This window comes from Catharus ustulatus, chromosome 3 (genome assembly GCF_009819885.2).
Source record: "Catharus ustulatus isolate bCatUst1 chromosome 3, bCatUst1.pri.v2, whole genome shotgun sequence".
Lineage (NCBI taxonomy): Eukaryota > Metazoa > Chordata > Aves > Passeriformes > Turdidae > Catharus > Catharus ustulatus.
In genome coordinates this window covers 52,363,766-52,381,206 of record NC_046223.1, presented here as the reverse complement: position 1 = coordinate 52,381,206, position 17,441 = coordinate 52,363,766, and the positions used below count along the sequence as shown (strand labels likewise).

At 44.3% G+C, this 17,441-nt stretch overlaps 1 protein-coding gene across 1 annotated transcript; it reads left to right on the top strand.

Annotated features, from left to right (window-relative positions):
- Positions 1 to 911: 911 nt before the first annotated feature.
- On the top strand, positions 912 to 11,603 carry LOC116994822 (p53 apoptosis effector related to PMP-22-like). The gene is made up of 3 exons (XM_033056793.1): positions 912 to 1,183; positions 8,408 to 8,551; positions 9,179 to 11,603. The coding sequence occupies exons 1-3, from the start codon at positions 973 to 975 to the stop codon at positions 9,412 to 9,414; spliced, it is 591 nt and encodes a 196-aa protein (XP_032912684.1). The 5' UTR covers positions 912 to 972; the 3' UTR covers positions 9,415 to 11,603.
- Positions 11,604 to 17,441: the final 5,838 nt, after the last annotated feature.

The following is a 17,441-nucleotide window of genomic DNA, read 5'->3' as shown; positions in this document are numbered from 1 at the left end:
GTCCTGTCATGGGCACATGTCCGCCCAGACAATGAGTTTGCTTTGATGCTGGGCAATGGGGTGACGCAATGGGATATGTAGAGATCTTATTGTGGAGAAATGTTTGTCCCATGACCAAAATTTTGGGTGTCCATTCATGCCATGTGATGGGGAAGAATTCGTTTGGGTCATCTGGCATCTTGGGGTGCATTTCCAGACATGGAACAGGAAAGGTTCAGGGCAGATGGGTCCTGAGTACCACTGGTGGGCTTTGTCCAGTGCCCAGAACAGCCTGCTTGGAAACCAGAGAACAATTGCAGATTAGAACAATTAGATGGCCATTAGGAAACATGCATTTGCTTGATGCTGAGTGTGATGTGAAACCAAAGATGGTTTCCTTGTTAATAATGTCATATTCCCATCTTCATACGACACCTTTCTTTAATCCCTTTTTGTCAACTACAAAAGCAATGTTTTGCAAGCTTTTTGGTGGCTGAAGTGGCTAACACCATCAGTGTTATCAGTGTTGGGCGATAGTGGTCGGTCTATCCAGTGATCAGAGAGTAGGATGATGATGTCCAGCCCCATTGAGGAAGCCAGGGATCGTGGAACCCCGCGAACCTCAAGTTTTTTCGCCATGGTTGCGTTTTTGCCACGCCTGGGCCAAGACGGCAGAGCGGGAGCGGGTGCGGGAGGGTGGCAGACAGGGAGAGAAGTGCGAGGGTGAGCCTGGCCGGGGGGCCGGGGCCGAGCGGGGCTGGGGGAGCCCGGGCCGGGCTCTGCTCCCTCCGCCGCTCCCCGCCGGCCCCACCGGTCGGGGCTGCCGGCGGCGGCAGGCTTAGTCAGAGGAATGTGGGTGGGACTGCCTCCTCCCCGGCGCCTTAAAACCCCGCTCGGACCGGCACACTCGCAGTCTCCCGTCCCGCCGGAGCGTCCCCGCCGCGCCACACCCGCGACGCCCGGGCTCGCAGGGCGCGCCGCCGGCCGGGCACGATGGTGGTGTGCGGCCTCGCCTGCTGGAGGTGCAGGTGGCTCCTGCCCCTGCTGCTGGGCCTGGCCATCATCATGGGCATCATCGCCCTGGCGGGCCGGGGCTGGCTGGAGTCCGAGTCGGAGCCCTACGTGCAGCAAGCGTCGCTATGGGAGAGCTGCACGCGAGGCGAGGAGGATCTCAATTGGAGCTGCGAATCCCTCATGGACTACGGTGAGTGAGAAGCCCCCCGAGGGACCCGGGGCAGTGGGTGCCAAGGTGTTGACCGCCCCTAACTCTGTTGCGGAGCAGCTGCTCTCTGGAATGGAGTTTCCCTGCAGAACTAGCATCCACACAGGACTAGACTGCTCCGGAGAGATCTTTTTCTATCAGTACAACACTGAGAAGCCGGGGTGTTGATACTTTGTGTTTTTCTGAAGTTATTTTACAACCCAAGTCAGATAGCAACTGGCTCCAGGTCGGTCTCTGCTTCCCCGAAGTCTCACGGGGCTGCAGTGCCGAAGCCTTACCTGGCAGCAGGCAGCTCCTCCTCGTGCCGCCGGCTTCCCCGGTCGGACGGCGAGAGTGGAAACCTTCATGCAGGGTGTCCTCTGCAGAACCACTCCTGGACAGTACTAAAATGGTATTTCCCCGACCCTTCGGGGGAAGACAGCGCCTTAGATTAACCCTCCTGGCCAAGGGAGTGCAGTTATTAAAATACCTCCTGATCTGCAGCTTGAAATGGTCTAATGTGGGTTCGCAGGCAGAAAAAAAAATGCTCTTTCCTTTGTACCTCTCTATTGCACTGGGGCCTAAATCAGGGATAAGTGTGCCTCTGTTTTAACTTGCTTAGCTGCTTCTGTATCTGGCATCACCACTGTAACATTCTTACTGCACACTCTCAGTTTCCAGGTCTTCTGGGGGACTTTTTGTTTTATTGCTAAAGCACGTGGGTCTGATTACATCTGCTTTTCCCTCAAACAAAATATTTTTGGACAAATAAGCAGACCCGCCTTAAGATCCTGGATGAGGGCTCTTTAGGGACTGCGGGGCTGGAAGGGTGTGTTTCAGCTGGGAGAGCTGGGACTGTTTCCCTGTGCAGATCCCTTGCCGCCCGAGCACGGCAGACTCACTTCCAGAAGCTTTTCATTGCAACACTCATGCGCAAGCTAAATCCTGAATATACTGTAAGAGAAGTGGCTTTGTTTCTCAGCTGGGTGATCGCTTTGGGCTTTACTGCAGGTGGAAGAAATCTGGCTAGGGAGATGAAAATATCCATCTCCCCCATTAGACAGAGAAGAAAAGCTAGTGCAGGGTTGCTGAATTTGCATTGCACAGGGAAAAAGTGCTAATACAGTACAGCTGCTGGAATTTGTTTTCTTCTATAGTGACACTGCTTCACACGTCCCTGAGTACTGATGGGTGTGTGCTTTGCGTCAGCCCTCAGCATTGTGGGACAAAAGTAATTTTCTGCGGTTTTTCTCTAGTTAACAGGCCAAAACAGAGGAACAGTATCCTTGACTATACTTGTTTAAGCCTTGGCTTATTTAAACCAAAACTTATTTAAATCCTTGGCTTATTTATATGAATTTGCCTGTTCTCAAATTTTCATAACGTCAATGCCACTGTCTACTCGGATAGTATTTACATCTAGAGACAGGATGTAACACATGAGTTCAGGTTTGATTTGTTTTGTTTTGTTTTCTTCTATGCTAACGTAATTACTGTCAAAATAGGTGAGGGCATTTGCAAAGGAAAAAATGCCTAGCAGGCATTTACAGCACTGCTGCAGGAAAATAAAGGTTAGCTAATTGAGATGCATAACTTGTGTTTTGCATACAATAATTGCTGTGCACTAACTATCCTGCATCTCTCCTGACGAAATGAAAACTTCAGAGTGGATCTCCATCAACAGAATGTTCCATTAGACAAATTCTTAATTGAGCTGTGGCATGTGTACAAGGAAGAGGAAGAAAAAAAAGCAGTAGAGTCACTTATTTTAAATGAAAGGAGAGAGGCAGGAAAAGACAAAGATTTGCAAATAGGAGCATCTCCTAAACTGCTTAGCTCCTTAATGCACATTTGCAAATACCACATGAGAGGGAAAAAGTGAAAGGGAAAAAGAAGAGTAGGATGTCGTGGTAGGGAGGCAGGGAAGGGATTTTGTTTGGAGTTCTGTACTGGTTTGTGTCTGGGAAGTGCCCTGACTGGCAGCGTCTGTGTATTATCAAAATGTTGCAATGCAAAAGTGCTGTAGTGCACTAGAATATGACTCAAGATGACTAAGTCTAGACCATTGCAGGATTTAACTGTTGGCTGTGTGTTTAAAGCCATCAGCTATGACAAAGATTATTTGCACTGTGCAACTTGGAAAGGATGATCGTCTTTATAGTGATGAGATTGTAAGTTTAGGAGCAATATTTATGGCAGGATGGCTGTACCCTCCTGGTTCTGAATGACTGGTCCCAGTGACTTTGCTTTGAATTAACACTGTAAAAGAAGGGTGTGTACATGTGCAGTAAAGGCAACCTCATTAGGTTAACTCTTTCTTATATTCCTAGCCAGTTGGTATTCACTTAAGCACATACCAGCAAACAAAGAAAAAGAGAAGCATTCTTCTGGATCCTTAGTAAGTGCCAAAAAAAAAAAAAACAACAACAACAAAAAAATCACCAGCAACAACAACAACAAAAAAAAAAACCAAAAAAAAAAAAACAAAACAAAACAAAAAAAACGGGTGGGAGGAGGGGGGGAAGGAATCAAAAAAGGTGGAACCTAGAAGTAGGAGCCCAACCTTTGTGGATCATGTTTCACTGCAGCTGTGCCACTGTACCTATGTCCCTAGAGGCATAGGCTTTGATAAGACAGATTATTGGTGAAACTGAGTGCATGTGGAGGCTCTACTGAGGGGCCAGCTAAATAAAGGAGGAATGCTAGGTGTATGCTTACCTTATCAATGCACCTCTTTTCAGGCACGCTTTTGTCTGGTTTACACATGCCAGGATGCATTCAAGACAAACTAAAATCGTTTATGGTGTCAGGCAAGTGCAGGCACTCGGGAAATGCTAATGGGAAAGGTGTAGCAGTTGGTGTCCCTGCCTACACCCAGAAAACACTCACTGCGACTTCCTGGTAAAAGATCCTAGTGAAATGTGAGGCTGGTGTCTCTGCCAGTGCACTTTGCTGGCTCTTGAGCAGGCACACTTCTGCTGCTGACAATCCAGAGACTAAAAGTTGGAAATCTGTAGGATTGTGCCTCTCCTCAGCTCTCAACCGAAGCCAAGTTTGTACTAGAAGGCTCATATTTTATATTTTGGTAGTTTAGCATTGCTTTTCCTGTGCTCCTAAAGCCAAAACCGATTGTTATTCCCAGTATTAATTTCCAACCCACCCTTCCAGCAAACCTTCCATTCTGGGCTCCTCTATGCTCGTGGTGGGTACGCACACAGCTTCCTCTCACCAGTCATGTTACCACGGAAGTTTGCACATTATCTGAGCAAGAAAGTAGTGCTGACACTGCTCTTTTGCTTGCAGTCCACTAGTCCTTAACTGCATCAAAAAAGGGAGCTATTTTGGATGTTCTGTGTAATGGGTTCTTGAGGCCAAACAAGGATTGCTACTGCCATTTATATATACAAGACTATTACAGCTACATTGCAAAAATATGCCCAGTCTCTGCAGGTCATGATAAATACTTCCATTTATTTATGAGCTAACAAACTACCTTTGGCTTCTGGTAGTGAATGAACAAAGATGAGAGTCTTCTCACTTCAAATTCTGTAACAGTTCATCTTCCTGCTAGATTATTTTCACAGCTCTTTTATTGATTTCTAAAGGGAAATCTATATTTAAATATCTTAGCCTATGGAGATTCCACCTCCTCCCTGGTGAGATTGAGGCATGGCCAAATGAAATCAGGAAATACACTTAACACTAAGGCACTGTTGCTTGCTTTCTTTTAATTTCATCATATTACTGTTGCTCATCATTAAACTTAAGTAATCATGACTCCTCCTAGTTATTTGCATGATAACATTTGCAGCTTAGTTCCTTTCCATAGTATTCATTAATGTAATGTAATGCTATGTAATAAAACTCTTAATCCTTCCTAATAATTACAGACCTTCATCTTCTGAACAGTTGTTTTTTAAATGTTCTTTCAACACCACCATAATTGTTAAATACCTTTCTGCTGATTAGATGAAAAGAACTTGAATATTCTTTGAGACCAAGCTGATCTGGAAACACTAATACCCTCAAATATTTCTCTGCTTCTCTACTCTCCTATTAGTCTGCCTTCTTATTTATGCAGCTCCAAATGACTGTGGTGTTCTTGGTTGATTTCATAAACAGACATCATACTTATGTTTATTTCGCACAAGAAATATCCTCTCTGCCAAATGAATGGATCTGAGAATTTACTATTTTTATGGAAAAGCTTAAATTCGGGCTAAATATCTTATGATTACAAGGTGCTTTTGAGCATAAACCAGGTAATCTGTCGTTTTCTGACCCCAGCTCTTATGGCAGCAAACAGTGAGAGGGTAAACCTGCACCTCTCCCCTCTTGGAAGCTGGGAAGTGAGGATCTTTCAGAAAGATGGGAGAGCTGGGTGCTGTGGGGGTCTTGATCAGCTCTCAGAAGCATTTAGAAGAAAAGAAGCTGGGAAAGCCTGACTTGATATGTGTGGGTATGAGGGAGATCCTTCATGGAGAAACAACAATTTCAGTTTTAGCTCTGCAGCAGCCCCTCTGCTGAAAACTCTCCCTGTCAGTGGAGATGGCAAGAGGTCATGAGGATAAGGAATATCCCAGGGCTGCACCCTGTGCTCAGGAAAGGTGCACCCGCTCACCCCAATCTCTCCTATCAGTCACATTAAAATACTTATATATACACACACAATGTAAGAGAAATCTCAAAAATGAACCATAAATCCAGATGTTTTTTCTGCTCTTCCTGTGATTCCCATAGGGGATCAAATGTCTGGCTGATAGTTCTGTGGCTGACTACACTAGTCCAGCCCAGAGCACACCCATCTAGTGCTGTAGGCAGCACCTCTGACTCAGTCTTATCAGGTCTTGTCAGCATTAACCTGCTGCTAAGTGCTGTTGGAAGAGATAATCCAGCCGAAGAAAGAGTGGAAGGTGCTGGGTCACCAGCACTGAGCTCTGTCACACAGGAGCACAAAACTCAGAGTTTCCTAATGATGGTACCTGCTGCTGCCTTGTTTCTGAAGACCTGAAGCAAAGCTGAGCTTGATATTAATCTTCCTGACAAGATATCTCCTGCAGCTATATGTGTTGTCATTTGCTTATTGCCAGAAACAAGAAAATAAATCACTGTGAGCAGAACCAAGGCTGACCAGTATCCAAAAGCTTATTACACTTGTGAAAACAGTACAGATTATATGAAAATGGCAAAGAGCACTGTGGGCATTCTGCCTTGTATTCCTCTGATTGTGTTTGTGTTGCACTAAACCTCAAGGTGTCTAACATGCAGGTGTATTTGAGTTTACAACCTAAATTTTATCAAACAGATGCCAGATTTGTCTTCCAACACCTTGTCAGCATAAATAATGCATAAATAATGAAAGGGAATATGCTATGGTAACTAAGTGTTCCTTCTTCTTGTATATTTTTTTTTCTTAATAGGGCAAATTTTTATTAAAAAGTTTGCCTAGATCATCTAGTCCAAATGAGTTTTCCTGGGCTGGCTGTGTGTAATGGTTACATATCCCTTTATATTAGTTACCACTAAATAAATCCTATTGTTGAGACAATATTCAATACCTGCCTTAGGTATGACAGAGAATATTTTGTATGAAAAGATTTTATCAAACTACTGACGTAGCTCTAATCTCCAGACACTCATCAGTCTCTCATCAGTCTCCTCCCCGCTTCTTCCCCTCAGCATTTCCTCAGGGAAGGGGTATGAGACATGCACAGCCAGCTGAAGAAGAAGAAATTGGAGAAGTTTTTACTGCCTTGCATAGCTCCAGGAAGGGAGAGGGCAAAGAGCAACTTTTCCTTATCTTTTCTGTGTCAGTTTTATTGTCTTCAGGTGGCAGTGGTGGTGGTTGGGAGTTTTGGCAGAGATTTGGCTGATGGATACCTGCTGTATTTTATTTTTGCTGTTGGATTAGAGAAGAAAGAAACCAGTTTAAACAGATCTAATTAAAAGAGCTGTAAAACAATGCTTGCTTTCAGATAGCAAATTGCAAAGAAAGAATGGAGACTCCATTGAATGCAGGATATCTCCAAAGTCATTTAATTGTGTTGGAATGGACAGCTATGATGAAAGAGATTTTTTTTTTTAATGTTCTGACCTAGATCTCACTGCCTCTTTATTCCTACATTAGAGGGAACTCAGAATCCAGCCCTACCTCTGTCTGAGTGTGTGAAAGCAGAAACCGCAATATGTAGATGTGGGAATTGAGCTGGGATGACAGCTGACTGGAAAACAAAGCAGTAGCCAGTATGATTTAGCCCTTGTGGGCAGGTATCCTGCCTCCAGGGCAGGAACACCTTTGCTTGTAGTTGTTTGCACTGGGCTCACCTAAATTACTTGGTTTCTGAGGTGGACAAGATGTGTGAGGACCTTTTCACTAGGCGGTGTTGCTGCCAAAGTAGAATGGCTGGCTGTTTTTCTAGGAGGCTTTGCTGCCATTGTTGTCTTGGCCTTGGCCTGTGGTGGGTGAATTCTGGATGCTGGTGCAGCTCTGTCGGAGCACAGCCACTTGCTTCATGCCTGAGCCTCTCCAGCATGCAGTAGCTCCATACTAAGTTGCTTGGTACACCCTGTTCCAGCAAATATCAAAGTAATGATTCAAAGAGGACTCCTCAACTTTTACCTCAGATTTTGTTATTTCTCACCCACCTGCTACATTTTAGCTGTGAATAGATACAATAGATACTTATTTTCAAGAACTTTCTTTTTGTAATCTTTTCAACCATGAAGGTTTATTTCTTTTTGGACACGCTTATTTTGCTCCACATGCTCTATTCTTGTCATAAACAAACAGAGGTTTTATGCAGACAGTGCTGTTATTTTCCAGCGGTTATCCCCCGTGGTGGTACCCTCTTGTCTGCTTTCACACTTCCCTTTGCATGGAAGTGGTTTTGTAAACTTGCGTATCGAACAGGAGCTGTAATGATAGAAGGCACTGTCAGCAGTTGTGTGCCCTATCTGTTCAGATGTCTGTGAGTGTCTTGCAGACATGAAGTTTGAAGGTATTATCTCTCTTCTATGCTGCACTCTATGCCCCTTTTCAGCAAGACAAGTTAGTAGGCAGGGAGTCCTGTCCCCCTGCTCTGCAGCTGTGTGCTTTGCAAGCATTCAGTATTGCTTTGAATTGCTTACATAAAGAGTTTCAATAAAAAAAATATTAAAGAAAACCAAAGAGCTGCAATGACCTACAGGAAAGTGCTGCTGTGTGTAATACCTTTCTTCTTTTTCAAGGGTGGGGGAGAGCAGCAGCTGCCACATACCTCGTTGGCTTTGTGATCCTGGTCATCTGTTTCGCCCTGGCAGTCATCGCATTCTCGATTGAGATCCTCCGCTTCAACTTTGTGCGAGGAATTGGAGGCCTGCTCTTTGTTGTTGGTAAGGCTGGGCACAAAGACAAAGTTTTTTTAGATGTGAAACTGGCATCAGCAAAAAAATATGCTAGATGGAGCCTCCCTTATGGAATTAGCTGTCTTTGTCTGGTTAATGACTCACTTTCATGGGGAACAAGGGAAGGTTGAGTTGCACTCGGAAAGCATAATGGGTAGGGAAGCTCCAGTGCCTTTTGTCAGTTCTCACTTTCCCAAAAGCACTATATGGGGACACCCAACACCTTTGACCCTGCATGTCGCATGCTAAGACTTAAGAGCTGAGAGGCCTGGGTGCTTCCCACCTTTCTGATAGGAGGAGAAGGAGCAGGGCTCTGGGAGGTAACTGGCTTGGCAGGGTTCCCGGTGCTGGCTGTGGGACAGGGCTGGTCACAGCACGCAGGTGTGTACCTTAGCAACTTGGCAATGGCAGCTGAGATGCCATAGCCACATAGGCGTGGGGATCTGCCTGGAACAGAAGTCACATACCTCTGTAACAATGCAGATTTGATTGCAGGTCTGAAGCTAATCCTTACATATCTGAAGTATGCACTTATCTCCATGTACCTTTTCTTAATGGGGATCATAATATATTCACTCTAACTTGCTCTTGGTTTTCTTTCTTTTCTCTCTCTAGCTGCATTCCAGATCATTGGCTTGGTCATTTACCCAGTGAAGTTCACAGAAGACATTCCACTGACGGGAGACAACATGTTCAGCTGGGCCTATGGCTTTGGCTGGGCCAGCACTGTTGTTGTAATTGGTTGCGCTTTCTTCTTCTGCTGCCTACCTAACTGGGAAGACGAAGTCCTGGGAAACATCAAGCCTACCTATTACTACTCCTCCCCAGAGAGAGCACCATACTTAAATTGAAAGATTAAGTCCAAGTACAGTCAACTGCCAAAACAGAGGGGCACCTCTGATGTACATTTGGTGTCATTACGGGAGGCTGAAAAACTCAGCATATTTTTCCAGTGTATTCCTCACTGTGCATGTCAATAAATCAGGAAAAAAATTGGCATCTTAAATCAAATAGCTTTTACCTAAAGTATTATTTACATATTCTCATGTCAATTCAGTTTGGGTGGTTTACTTTCTCCTTTCCCTCCCAATTAAATGAGTCATCCTTATTTTATTCAAATATTTTCTTATGAATGTAGATGATAGTGTTTCAAGTGTAGAAAGGAAAAGGATAGATTTTAAACAACCCCATTAGTGGTCCTGTGAGATGGGTTGGTTTTTTCCACCTTTGACAAAACTGCTTTAAATGGAGCTATGAAAAAACATAGTCTTCCAAGGAATGCTTTTTCTTCTGTCAAAGTCAGTCCCAAAGAAGAAACTTCTGTGATACTATCACAGTCACCTGCTGCCTAAAAATCTTTTCTCATTCCTGTTACTGGACAGTTGTTGACTTTTAGCTATTTGAATTAAGGGGAAAATAAAATTAAAATTTATTTTCCTCCAATTGGTGCTGTTGGACAAGGTCTCTTCCGAAGCATGGAACTGGTGTGTATAACATAACAGTGGCTAATGTAACATTGGTCCATTTGTGGCCACAGCACACTTGTGATGGAATCACATATATATGTTGTCATGGATTCAGTTGTTAAACTACACATATTTTTACATGATATATGAAGGATGCTGATTTAGAAAGCATCTTTGAGCAGAAATATAAACTATCCTATTTGTCTACCTTTTTAATCATCAGTGTGCTTTGGAGGAAAATAGCATAAGTTCTTTAAAAACCTCCAAAATTTCTAACACTATAGGTACCTCAGAGTTTAGTGAACTCGAGGCTGCTTTGCAAGTGAGTAGGGGTAACAGGTAGAAATAGAAAGGCAGTTCTGTGAGCAATTTATGTAAACTTCACACAGACATCCATGTTGGAGTAATCTGGCTGGCTCCTCATTTGTGTTTCTGCAGCCAGCGATTCCAAGTAAGTATTCCAGCGAGGCATAGCCATGTCTGTGTTGGTCATGGACCTGCAGCACCTTACAGCAAATTTAATTGTGGTCTATAATCTTTGTCAGAGCTTTGTTCAGCTGGGGAAGAAGGAAGAAGTTCAGTCTTTGAACTCCTCTTCCAGCTATGGGAGAAGTAGCTTTAGCAAAGACAGACTGAAGAGGATACAGGTGGGGTGGAAAGCAAATACTGCATGTTTCTCTGTGTTATTTCTTACTCTCATGAACCTGGTACTTAGGAGAGGGTAAGTGTGTGGGTATGTGTATTCATGCACATGTACAAAATAGAACTTAGAAAGCATTAACCAACAGACTGTAAAGCTAAAGTAATTTACAACTGATCTTTTTGCAATGCCCTCTATTTCTTGTATTATATATTGTATAGCTTTACATTTTGTAACACCTTTTTGAATTTGATAATGCTATGTATTGCATGTGATCATGTTTTAGAGAGGCCAGGTGATTCCTGAAGGTCCCTTCTAGGCCTGTATTTTATAACTTTGCAAAGCATAAATGTCTGCAGACTTCAGAATTGTGTTACGAGCTCAGATGTGGCATGTACAATCTACTGTATTTATGATTCTTGCTGAATAAGAGAGTTCTGTGCCAAGCGTTTCCTTTAATTCCCGCCCCCACCTTTTCTGTATTGTACTGCCTTCTGGGGAATATTGTGTAGACTTACTTTATGACATATAATGATGGTACCTACTTCTAGTGAATTTAAAACACAGCAGAGAATCTCAGATATAAAAATCCTTGCACAACTAAAGCTGAAAAGGAGAAAAAAGTGTAAGAAAATGGACACTTTTCTAACTACAGGGAGGATGGTATGGTAATATGGTAATCAGGTTTAGCATAATTTAAGTGTTTTGTATGCTTTTTTATAAGCATTGGCATAACTTGTCAAAAGAGCACTAATGTAAAATAAACTTGGCTCTGAATGCACTGGGAGAGGAAGAAGCATAACCCGCATGTTACACAACTAAGATGTTCCAGAGAAAACTATTGCAAATAGTTATGAATGACCTTCAAGTGACATTAATGTATGTGACACTCGTTTCAAACGTGGCGGCTTAATTAAAAATGTTTTAACTGACAGTTGTAGAAACTTTGTGGTGTTTGCGTACGTGGATTAATTTTGTAAAATCAAACAAATGAGTCATTCTTTTCTTCTCTTAACTTGAACATCAATATCCATAGAGTGTCAGGGTAATAAAATGAAGTTAAAGTCCTCATGTCCAGGAGGCAGCAACTTCATTTTCCATTCAAATAAGCTTCAGTATACACTGCAAAACATGTCCATTCACTTTCATTGAAGTGCCAGGCATAGAATGTTCTTTCCAAAGCCAAAACCTCTTAAGTGCATCACAGCTTAAGGGGGAACTCTAAACATTTTAAATACACACAGTCTACAGGAGGTCTTGCATGTGGGAAGTCTGTTCTTTATCAAAACTGTTCCAAGTGCCTTTCCTCCAATGCTCAAGAAATTTAAATAGTGAAAAAAACATGGTGTACTTGCCTGCTGTTTTCAGTGGAAGGCTGCACTTCTCCCATGATTAGAAAGCTTCCCACTTCTAACCTCAGTTTATTCATGGCCCATATTGTAGCCCTTGTCCTAGTGGTGTTTTTAAAGACAGCAAATCAGCCACTGCTCTCTTATACCAGCCTGTGGCTTCTGATTTCTGGAAAGACAGGTTCATCATTCTCCTGTTCATTTTTTTTTAATCTGTCCACTTCCCTAAATGTCTTAATTTCAAAATTCATTTACTACCCTGGATTCTGGTGCCTTGCATGTGTTTCTTTTTGGGTTTTGGTTCCACGTCTCCCCCTTTTTAATTACTTTTAATTTTAAATAGACAAATAGGAAAAATATTTTAGTTCCTTTTAGATTTTCCTGAATGCTCTCAAGATAATTGCAGGGTTTCTATAATGCCCTTCTTTCAACAGGAAGAGAATTTGTACTCCTGTTTACCTACCAGTCTGTATTAAGCTGCAACATAAATCTGTGCTCACTAAAATCACCTGAATATCTCCAGTGAGCCTCAGGCTGCAGGGTTGCTCCTTCTAATCCAGCTCGTGAGAAGAGAGAGCAGTTCAGGGCAATCTGAACACACTTGGCCCTTGTCTCAGGAGGAGTTATGAGCAATCAAAAATGCACATGACTGAGTGCTAGGGAAGCCTAATTGACTGAATGGGATGATTAATGCTTAAATCTCATGGATGTGGGAAACAGCTGCCACACCCCACTGGGATTTTGTATTTTTAGTTAATGTAACAAGTGACTAATTTTTTAGACAGTTCATTGACAAGGTAGAATTCTAAAAGATTATTCACCTGACCTTTACATCCTGCATACAAGGGCTTTTGGATGTAGAATACATACATAAATCAAGGGAGTGTAGTAACAGATCATTCGGGAGGGGAGAGGATTGTTATGGTGATATGCACTCCAGAAACAAAGACAACCCAACTGTGTGCTGAGGGAAAATGTTGCACGCACACGCGTGCCACACACACACACACAAAGAGAGTTGCTGAGATCATTGAGCACTTACTAACTAATGATGAACCAAGCACACATATCTATGGAAACCAAAATGCTTCAGGACATGCACAGCATTTGAGAACTGAGGTACTGGTCCCACAACTCAGAGCAGTGGGGGTTACTTGCAATATGGAACAGCACCCTGAAAAAACAGGTTAATCTGTGCCAGTAGGTGAAGTTACACAGGTTTTTGAATGGACTTAGGAGATGATACTTGCAGCTGGAATGAAGTTTAATCAAATCTAGAGGATGCATTTGTCAAAAACAGGCATGCTGAGTTTCTAAAATTGATTCCTGTAATGGGCATTGGTACAGGAGTAGCGAAATCCATGTGCAGTGGGTTCACAGAACCTGGCAAATACCAGTGTTACCACACAGGTGCAGCAGCTTTTATGTGTTGATCCCATTTCCTGCGTGAGAGCTGTGTATTTATGAGACAATTCCAATGACTCCATGATGCAAGTCTGCACTGGTACAGAAAGCAGCCTTTTGTCTGGGATTTCTTGTTGTCCTAAGGTGTGGACAAAGCTGCATCAACTATGAAGCTTGACATCTAGAAATTCCAGGCAAAAATCCAATGCCTCAAATTTTGCCTATGTAAAATTACATTTAAATTACTTGAGAATGGTTATAACGATCCAAAGGATTTTTTCATTAGGATTTCTGAATTCATGGATTTAATAAGGCTGTATTTATAATAAAAACTGTAGAACATATACAGACATGCCTGGAGCTTTATAATATAAATATAACAGCTATAAACAAGATAAATAATAATTTGTGATAAGAACTATGCACTATATAATATAATTAATAAATATAAATTAATTATATTCCTCACGGGTTCATCTTTGCAGGATTGAATAACATGAGTGTTGTGGGTTGGCGAGGTTTAGAAATTTTTTCCATTATTATGTTAAGCTAGCCGGGATGGCTCTCCTATTAGCCGTTAAGAGCTGGAGATAAAGGACTGCTGAAGCAATGATGGCCCATTAGGGAAAGGTAGAGTCCTGCTTTTGTGTTCCGCAAGTAAGAGGACACTGGGAGTAGGAGAACTACACAGCTCGCCGGCCGAACTCGAGGAGAGAGGTTCCGTTTCTCCTGTTGGGATCAGGCTTCTTGAATTTGAACTGCTAAAGCTTCCTGCTTCCTCTGAACAACTGGGAACTGGGACGCTCACGGTGAGCAGAGCTCCTTCCTCACCCTTTTCTTCCACCTGGGGTGGTGAAGCTACCTCGCCCCCTCCCCTGCCCCTGCAGCAGCCGCGACTAAGAAGCCGCCCGCCCTGGTCCATCGGAGAGCCATCGGTGACTGAAAAAGGGACTGGGACTGAATTCCGTTCTGTTCTGTCACTGTTTTTTTTCTTTCGTATAGCTGATGCTGTTTTTGTTTGTCTTATAGATGTTTCAGTAAAAAACTGTTATTCCCAACCTATACCTTTTTTGTGCCTGCGAGTTCCTGAATTCCCTTTTCCTGGTAGTGCTGTCCCTTTAAACCAGGACAGATCTTGGCGCCCAACGTGGGGCACGAGGTTAAGGAATAACAGTTCTTCAGTTGCCTGAGATTGTTTTTTTTTTGTGTGTGTGCTAGCAACATGTAGTCCAGTTTAATCTGGTTTAGGCTGCACGTGTTCATACATGTATATCTCCCATTTGCAAACCCTTACATAAGCATGGGCCCTGTAACTAAGGCTACTGTGACTGTTATCGAACTTGCTTTGTGGGTTGATAAGGTGAGGAATTCATGGATTTTTAACTTCCTTTGGACGGCGGGTGCATAGATTCAGGGATACCACACACTAAATGCATGTTTTTGGGATTACTTTAATAATGGCACCTACTGTGAGGGAATAACACCAGGGGAAATTTTCTCCCAACCCCTCACCCAAGTTTTTGGGTCTACCCCACCAGTTTTTGAAGGGTTCAGATTTCCTCTGAATGCTAATGATATCGTACAGTGGCTGGTGTTAATGATAGGCTTGTCCTATTTAACATTAAGAGATAACGGGGGATTGAGCTGGATAACAACTCTGATACCTACTCCAGGAAATAGGGGTGCTGCCACAGAGCCTGACCCTGCCCCAGAGACTAGGGATGCTGCCACAGAGACTGACCCTGCCCCAGAGACTAGGGATGCTGCCACAGAGCCTGACCCTGCCCCAGAGACTAGGGATACTGCCACAGAACCTGACCCTGCCCCAGAGACTAGGGATGCTGCCACAGAGCCTGACCCTGCCCCAGAGACTAGGGATGCTGCCACAGAACCTGACCCTGCCCCAAAGATTAGGGATGCTGCCCCAGAGCCTGACCCTGCCCCAGAGACTAGGGATGCTGCCCCAGAGCCTGACCCTGCCCCACAGCCCATCTCAGAAAGAAACCAACCGGAGTGGGTGGGGCTTCTAGTGAAGCAGATGAGTGAGATGGGCCAGATGATGAAGGAGTACCTCTCCCCAGCTGGTGAGAAGCCCTGCCATAAAGAGGGAGAATCCAGTGATGCTGTAGTAGAACCCATAGGTGTTACATCTGCCCAGGGTCCAAGTGAATTGCAAGGGCACTCACAGCCAGCAGCAGTCGCCCCTGTAGAAACTAGGAAGTCTAAAATGAAAGCAAGGCACCTAGACAAAGAGGACCAGAGAGGAGAGCCCTCACAACCAGCAGGGGAGCCAGAGGTTGAAATCATCACTGAGTCCCTGTCGTATGAAAATCTCCGCAATCTGCGGAAAGATATTGCACGACGGGGCCGGGAGGCTTTGACAACTTGGTTACTTCGGGTCTGGGACCTTATGGGTACAGGTGTGCACCTGGATAGTACAGAGGCAAGAAATTTGGGATCCTTGTCCCAGGACTCAGGTGTGGACCAAATATTCGTAAGAGAGCCAGGCCCACTTCCCCTCTGGGAGCGGCTTTTAATGAGTGTAAGAGAGAGGTTTGTCAACAAAGAAAGAATGCAGGAGTACCATAATAGAATGCATTGGAAAACCGTTGAGGAAGGGATTCAACAGTTGAGAGAGGTGGCGGTACTGGAAGTACTCTTTGGGAAGGATGGACAGCATGACAATGACCCTGACAAAGTCAGGTGCACAGGTCACATGCTGTGGAACCTGGCAAACCGAAGGCCATCTCAATACACCACCTTCATTGCAATGATTAATGCTGATGAGCACCGAGAAACAGTGAGCTCTGTTGCTAACAAGCTTAAAGATTTTCACAGTATGATGAATAGCGTAGTGCAGGCCCAGGTTTCTTCCGTGGTCCAAGAGATGAGGGGGATGAGGGAGGAAATCAGAGAGGTGAGGGGGATGAGAGGTGACATAAGTGAGATGAGGGAGGAGATCAGGAAGATCAAGGCAGCACCAGTGCGAGCCTCATACCCCAAGGTTACAGCCCAACGCTCCCCAGCTAGTAAAAGAGGGTACACCCCACGAGCTGACCTATGGTTTTTCCTGCGTGACCATGGGGAAGACATGGGAAAATGGGATGGGAAACCCACTTCTGTCTTGGCAGCACGGGTGCGTCAACTGAGGGAGGGAAATGCTAACCGAGGGAGCTACACTAAAGTGAAGGTAGCCTCAACCTCCCATGACCAAGGTGCTGGGCATTACAGAAGGGAGGATGATCTGTCAGACCCACTTGAAGGAACCTCCACTATGTATGTTCAGGAAAAGAGTAATAGCCAGGGCTAGAGGAGCCCTGCCTCTAGCCAGAGAGAGGCACGGGATAACAGAGTCTATTGGATGGTGTGGGTCCGATGGCCTGGCACATCAAAACCACAAGAATACAGGGTATTAGTTGATACTGGTTCACAATGCACTCTAATACCATCAAAACATGTCAGAGAAGAGCGTGTTTCCATTGTTGAGGTGACGGGGGGATCACAGGAATTGTCTTTGCTGGAAGCTGAGGTGAGCCTGACAGGGGAGGGGTGGCAGAAACATCCAATTGTAACTGGCCCAGAGGCACCGCCCATTCTAGGCATAAATTTTCTTAAGAGTGACTACTACAAAGACCCAAAGAGATACAGATGAGCTTTTAGAATAGCTGCTGTAGAGACAGAAGGCATTAAGCAGTTGAACACCTTGCCTGGACTGTCAGAAAACCCATCTGCAGTGGGACTTCTGAAGGTGGAAGAGCAGCGAGTGCCAATTGCCACCTCAACAGTGCACCGCCGGCAGTACCGGACGAATCGAGATGCCGTGATCCCCATCCACAAGATGATCCGTGAGCTGGAGAGCCAAGGGGTAGTCAGCAAAACCCACTCACCCTTCAACAGCCCCATCTGGCCCGTGCGCAAGTCTGATAGAGAATGGAGATTGACTGTGGACTATCGTGCGTTGAACGAAGTGACTCCACCACTGAGCGCTGCCGTGCCGGACATGCTGGAACTCCAGTACG